Source organism: Amborella trichopoda, chromosome 3 (assembly GCF_054954075.1).
Source record: "Amborella trichopoda isolate Santa Cruz 75 chromosome 3, AtrichopodaSantaCruz75HAP2 v2.0, whole genome shotgun sequence".
Classification (NCBI taxonomy): Eukaryota; Viridiplantae; Streptophyta; class Magnoliopsida; order Amborellales; family Amborellaceae; genus Amborella; species Amborella trichopoda.
The window spans coordinates 51329699-51336975 of record NC_142338.1 but is presented as its reverse complement, the minus strand read 5'-3'; the positions used below and the strand labels follow the sequence as shown (position 1 = coordinate 51336975).

At 35.9% G+C, this 7277-nt stretch overlaps 1 protein-coding gene across 1 annotated transcript; it reads right to left on the bottom strand.

The window, feature by feature from the left end:
- Window positions 1-1817: 1817 nt before the first annotated feature.
- LOC18429185 (RING-H2 finger protein ATL52) lies at window positions 1818-4572 on the bottom strand. Its single transcript, XM_088861176.1, has one exon. It carries the CDS (start codon window positions 3337-3339, stop codon window positions 2170-2172), a length of 1170 nt encoding a protein of 389 aa, XP_088717302.1. The 5' UTR covers window positions 3340-4572; the 3' UTR covers window positions 1818-2169.
- Between the last annotated feature and the right edge of the window lie 2705 nt (window positions 4573-7277).

Genomic DNA, 7277 nt, shown 5'->3' with positions numbered 1-7277 from the left:
GAGGAAAGATGAGGACAATTGACAAAAATTGTGATTTCGTGATGAGAGCGAAATAAGCGCCATGTCAGTTTTATTTCAAGATCAATCCTTGTTCGATTGGAAACAATCTTGAGGCCTTGTTGCTTAATGGTGTTTATCTCTTGGTTTTATGCAAACTAAGCTAATCTACTTATACAGCTGATGCAAACCAAGCTAATCTACTTAAATATAAAAACGGGGAAAAATTAGAGAAAAACATTATGCAATATGCAAAATATTATATATTCAACATTATGTGGCTATGGCTATTCAGAATTTCAAAACAACAAATGCAAACCCAAGTTAGAAACCATGACAAGAAGTCGAATCGTTCATATACTCCCGGAATGCTTGATTTTATTTCATGGATCTGTAATATGGATTATAGGCAATGCTGAGATCTACTAGGGATCCATGATCTCGTGTCAGATTCGATATCCCAAACCCAGTTAATCACCACCATAAGGGAGACAAGGATCATAAGCACATTATTTTCAATGAGATCGAATTGAGGACATGATGACAAGGAAAGTTACTCGCAATTATCAATATTAGTTTTTTGTATGGATGCTGGTTTTAAACTTGAGTTCTATCCATCCAAGAACGTATAGATTCAAGAGTTTATTTTGGTGGCAAAGCAAGTGAAGCAAGAGCGAACATGTTGCTGAAAAGATTCCTCATGCAATGAAGCCCAAGTCTTCTGGTTCAATTTAGCATGTTAAATGCTTGCTCTTTAGCGGCCACTACTTCATTATAGAAGCAATTCAAATTTATGCTTAAGCAACCATCGAAAAATAGGGTAACAACTATTGGTTCCAGTCAATGAATAGAAACTTCAGTGACCACTCTTTCTGGAATTTTGCACCGCAGTCTAAATTGATTTTTCTCAGAATAGGTTATTTTAGTGTGCTGTAGGTGGTTGTCCAGTTGTTTCGAAGCTCACTTCCAACAGAGTTCAAGTCCTTGAGTAAGATTTACTGCCCCATAAAATTCCATTTCCTACTACACCGGAATTGACATTGTACCAAATGGATGATACAATACAGAGTGAATGCCACTTATCATAAGGATATGCATCATCATAAATAAATTAGCAAAAACAAAGAAAAAGGCTACAATATTCCCAACCCATAATAAATTTCATCTTCTAATGCAACTACCATGCAGTAACAGCAACTCTAATGCCTTATTAGACAAGATACATGCGAAATTCCTTGAAGTTGGCAGCTGGTTGGACTTGCAAACAGCAACTGAATAGCTCACACAAAGCAAATCTATACCTTGTTCTTCTCACGAGTCTATTTTCGAATAGCAATATTTTTCTCTATTTCTATTATAATATTTGCAGAATGGGTTTGGGGATTAGATTTGCAGGCCTTTTTTTATGTGTTGAACTTTCAGTGCCATCATTATTGATATTTTTCGTATTAATGAATGCTAGAAAAAGTGGGTTGGTTTAAACTAAGAAAATTCAAAGTCAGAAACACTTCAAGCATCAAATTTGGGAGTTCTTTCAATTTATAACAATGAATAAAAAAGGTCTTCGACGTGTCCAATAAATCAAACAAATATGTAAAATTCACCTAAGAACTTTTGGACTCCTAGATGCCAGGTCTAAGAATGCAGGAGGTTGGATTCTGGAGATTGGGGCGATGATCTGTATCAGGTCATTTTAAGCAAAAAAAGTTTCAATATACAACAGTAAGCAAAGGAGCAATTGATCAAGTGGGAAAGCATTGTAGAGACCCCCATCATTCCAAGAACAGAAAACACACATATTCTCATGATGGAATACAATCTGCACTGTAAGATGGGAGTTCTTAAGAGTTAGCCTGCAAATTGCAGAGCACCAAATATAAATACAGAGAAAAGGCAGAACAATGTCGTCTATCACATTATCTCTGAGCTCTCCCAATGTATGTGTAAGAGAGAAAGATTATTCTATCATAAGAAGGTCTCTCAAATTCAATCTCACAAGCAAGATGTCACGCCCGTATATCAATCAAAACCAGTGTACAGAGCAGTAGAAGTTCGGTTCCTGCCACAAATATCAGCAATAATGCACAAATTCTCCATCCAGAAGCAAAACAAATCAGAAAGTCTTTGTTCCGCCCGTGATAAATTCTGGGGTTGATAAATTTTGGGTTCTCTTTATATTGGGAGAACTGCATTTCTCCCTCTACCGTATCTCGGAAACAAGAACTTACCACCTGAAAATGATCTCTTCATAGCAGGAGGACCCTTCACTGTATGCAATAACCTACGCCCAGAAGCCTCTCTGCAAACTTTATTGTCACCCTTCTCTCCTTCAAATCCCTTTGAGGACTCTGCAACTGATGGATCCGGGTAATCCTTAGCAGGAAAAACACCACTGGATTCACTTCCAGAGTCTAAATTGAATGCCAAAATATCAGCAATAGAGAGACAAACTCTCGAATCCATAGAAACTGATCGCCTAATTGGCTCTCTCTCCAATTCCCTTATCTCAATTACTGTATCTTCCTGCCCCAAGTCGCTCAGCGCTCGAGAACAAACATTTCTTGAGAACCCAACTTCATCCCCATCTCTATCATGGCTTTCCCCTGCAAGTACAGGTGAATTCTCAGGAACCGAAGACAATCCATCTTCCGAAACCGAAATCGCAAATTCTTCATTTTCCTGCGAGTTTTCCTGAGAAGTTAACGGAATTAGAGGCTCTTCTGGTGGAACCAGAGGTTGAGGTGCCTGAATTTGCACAGGAAGGGGAGCAGGTACAATATTTGCTCTACAAAGAGGGCAATTCGAATGCGATCTCAACCACGTATCAATACAATAAACATGAAAAGCATGGCTGCACTTTGGTAACAATCTTACGCTCTCATCTTCCTGAAACTCACTTAGACAAACAGAGCAATCCGTTCCTTCTATTAATCCATCTCCTCTCTTATATTTGCACAAAGTTATCGACTTTATCAGTTGTTCTTCTAAACCCAAAGTATTAGAACCATGCCAATGATCATTTTGAGGCGGGTTTGCATTGTCTGAGAAATCATGGTCACCATTGTTGCGGTTTCTATTTCGAAAAGAATCCCAATTTCCACAGTATTTAGCAACAACGGTATAGTACCCAACAAGGAGGAAAGCACTTGCAAGGATTCCTATAATGGCGATAACCAGAGGAGAGAAATTGGGGTCAGATTGATCAGTTGGAAAACCAAAAGGTGGGGGAGGAGGAAAGATTATGTAACACCATTGTGGGCAATAGAAACTGCAAAAGCCTTGAGTGCAGTCCGTGTTATTCATATCAGGGACCCAGATTTGCTGGTATTCTGGTGAGGCCATGGTTGAGAGAGAGAGAGAGAGAGAGAGAGAGGAATTGGGTAATTAATTATCCCATTTCATGAAGCTGAAGAAATAGCAACTATTTTTCTGGAGGGTAGAGAGAGAGAGAGAATTGGGCTCTTATCGCCCAACAAGACTAGGACAGTACATGGGAGCTCTCTGTTTTGGGTGGGCAGTAACCTTAGAGAGAGAGAAAGAGAGGCGTATTTATTACCAGAGGCCGGAGAAGATCAGAGCAAGAAACTTGAAGTAAGCGCCCCTCTGAATTCGTGACTCTGTGATAACACAGACTCCCATGAAGAGAGAGAGAGAATGGGTTTTGTAGAGAGAAAGAGGCAATGAGGAGAGAGACGACGGTGTATAAGAAAGAGAGCAAATGGCAGTGTTTCTAACCCATTTGTAAAAGGGAATCGGAGCTCCAAAAGCTCGACGCGAACCACTGCCTCGTTGTAAAGTAAACAACGTGGAATCGATGGAGCATCACAATTCATAAGAAGAAGAAGACCATTTCTCTCCCTCTCTGCTGCTCCCCAAAAAACGAGTGAGATGGGCCGTCAAAGGATAATAAACTGCTGTGGTGGTGGTGGAAAAGGATAAGCTTTATCATTTGGGTGCGGTTTCTATAAGGTTGCAACCTTAGACAATCCAAATGGGGGCGTGTCTCTAAATTTTATCGTCAAAAATAGTTAAAACAAAGTAGATCTATAAATATTTCAAAATAAACGATCTTGATAATATGCTATTTTTTAAACTCATAAATTTTGTCTTTATGTTCATACAGAAGTTTTTTTAACATTAAAATCATAGTCTGAAATGGCTTTTTTTTAAGTGCATACATAATTCTACATTAAAGTTACAACTTTATATAAACTTTTTCCTTATTATTTATATTTTGATTTACTATTGTACAGTGCCGCTTTGAAGTCACGGAGGGTAAAATTCAATAATTATTATACGCTTGTTGTAGGTGGGAATCGGATTCGGTAAATTTTCTGAAACTGCCCTTATCTTTATCTTAAATGATCAATACTTGAAAATCACTACCATTAATTTGGGCGTCTTTGTACAGGTTCATTCAAATAGTTATAATAAGTTGTTTCATTAGGGCAAAATAATGAATGGAACCCTCATCTCCACCATCAAGTCCTATGTGCAGATGTCCTGTCCTTTCCTTCATGTTAGTTGGAAATGGGTGAAAGTTCATATTTTCCACCTTGGAATCAAATTTTATAAGGGAGACATACTGGCAAAGGACAAAACCCTCTTAACCATTCATGGAGAAAAATCTTATGTTAGCAAAAAAATAAAAAAGCCCAAATTTCTCCGATAGCTCAAAAGTTTGACTATTTAATATTTTATTCTAAGTGTAGTTTGATAAATTTCTAACCCCATCTTGATGTGTCATGAGTTATGGGTTATACAAAATTTGATTCAAATAGATATAAAATCTTTTGAAATTAAGATGAAAGATATAGGGTATAATTGTCAAAGTTTTTTTCCAACTAATTGGATTTGTCTACACAAATCCTGACTCACAATCATACTTTAAATCTTCATTCTTTTTATCACTACTTTCAACTATATTCTTTTGGACCTACTTCTTACTTTTATTGAACCCTAAATAATTAAAAGTCCTAGGTGTAATTTCTATAACTATAACCCATTGTTAATGGACTTATTCTGATATTTTAGATTGATGGGCCCTGAATTATTTCCCCCATGTATCTAAAATAGGAAGGATCCATCTGCCATTTGAGGTTCCATGGATGACTATCATTTAGCATTTTTTAGAGACTGCATTTATTGGGGAGCATGGTCAAAGGAGTCGCTTTCTTGGCATTTGAGTCGATTGAAGGATTCTATTCTCTTTTTAAACACCCTCTCAACCACCATACCCGAAATTTTAAAAAACTTCCTTCTTCAATTTCCGACCCTTTTTTTTTTTTTTTGGTATTTTTCTAATTACTGATGATAACGTATGCATGAGGCATACATATGACCTTTAAAAATACTATGAATGATGTTTTGCTCTTTTCTTTTTGACACGAAAGGTGCATTAAACGGGTTTATTGTGGGGGGGGGGGGGGCTCATAGTTAAGATAATCATGCTATTCTCTCATGGCATGGGTTATTATTAGAAAAAGATGTTTGAAGTTGTATTAAAAAGTAGGGTTTGAATTTATGTACGGTTAGGCATATGATTGCCATCCATTGTTTACAAAATCGAATCGAAACAGTTAACCAGATACGGGCTTGGAAGCGGTATAACCGGCCTAATCGGTAAACCGGCCGATTCAACCGCGTTAATCGGGCAAGTCCCGGGACTGTCAAACAAGTGTTAAAAAAAAAAAAAAAAAAAACCTACTAAAATATGAAAAGGATATATAGAATGATTAAAACAAGACACATTTAAATGAAATTGAAAATTAATGAAAAAAATGGATTTTAACCCAATTTATATTTTTCAAGGGCTATTTTTAAAATTTTCTAAAAGAGATGGGAAAATATAAAAGTGAGTTTAATGACCAATTTTTTTTTAATCTTTAGTATAATGTAAAGAATATTTAAAATTACATTACAAATCAAATTCCTTACTTTTGAGAATTTATATAATTTTTTTTTTATTTTTATTTTTAAATACCGGTTGATCACCCTAACTACCCAAAACCCAGCCACTAGCCGATTCCAATCTAACCGGGCAGTTAGCCGTTAGATTGGGTGATTTTACAAACAATGTTGCAATCCTAACCTACAATAAAAAATAGCAAAAATGCAATCTAATGGACAGGAATAAGTAGTTTGCTCTTTGATTTTTTTTTCTTTTATTTTTACTATTTATTTGTGATGCAAACATTAAATCCATTTTAAGTTTTGAGGTTAGTTTTATTTTCGTCTAAAAAGAATGAAAACTTTAAACTTTTTCTTAACCCGTTCCAAACTCGGATAAAAGAGGTGTAGATAGGATGTCAATGTATCTTCTTAACATTTCAATTGTTTATGTCTTCCTGATATAATTAGTCCCCCAAGTCAATTTTCTCCTTCCTTCAAGGGAGAGGGCCACCCCCCCCTCGTCTGATGCGATGTCGTTTTTTTTCCCTGAGAATTTTAGCATTTAAATGTGGACCCTTAAGAATTTATTTTGAAATAGAATTTGATATTAATTTTTAGGGAATATATAATATTTAAGTTAGAGATTATTAATCTATAAACATAAATAAATTTTAAAAGGAAAATTGTTTCATGCGGACTAGACCGCATAACTATATGTGGTCCAAAAAAAGTGTAAAGCATCCATCTTAAAGATGGATGTAAGTAGGTGCTCCATCTAAAAATAATGGAAACTAACGGTCCAAATATTTTCCTATTAGAAATATTATTTATAGTTTTAAAAATTTACTTATTTTTTCATATTCGTGATCTCCATGTTAGAGATTACATGTCCTTAAAAATATAGTCTAAAAATCCATCTAAAAAATATATTTATTAATAGGCTCGCATTTCATTGACCGCATAAAAACGGTCCATTTGAACCGTTGATTTTGCTTTTGCTTTGAAAGAATATTATTTACGGGACCTGGTTTTAGTGGATGGTGTAAATCTCCAAACCAACATAGTAACAAAAACAATTTTCTTTTTTACTTTGAAAACGTTACGAATATAACCCCAACTTCTTTGAGAAATATCGTCTTACCACGTCCAAACAAAGTCCACCACGCTCTTGAGATATTGACTATGGTTTGTGTGCTCATTCAACCAATAATTTTGTGTGTGATTTCAAGTTTTCCTTGATGTGCTTTTTAAAAGCTGTGTGCCATTATTATTCTTTCCTCTCACCTGTCTCCGTCCTCTAATTATTAGAAATTGAAGAAATATGGCCGGGCCCTCAAGAGGAAATGGGTTGGGGCATTGGTGGTTAGATAGGTAAGTGCCTCAACATA

Coding starts and splice junctions, on each gene's coding strand:
- LOC18429185 (XM_088861176.1), bottom strand. CDS start 3,339: ATGGCCTCACCAGAATACCAGCAAATCTGGGTCCCTGATATGAATAAC.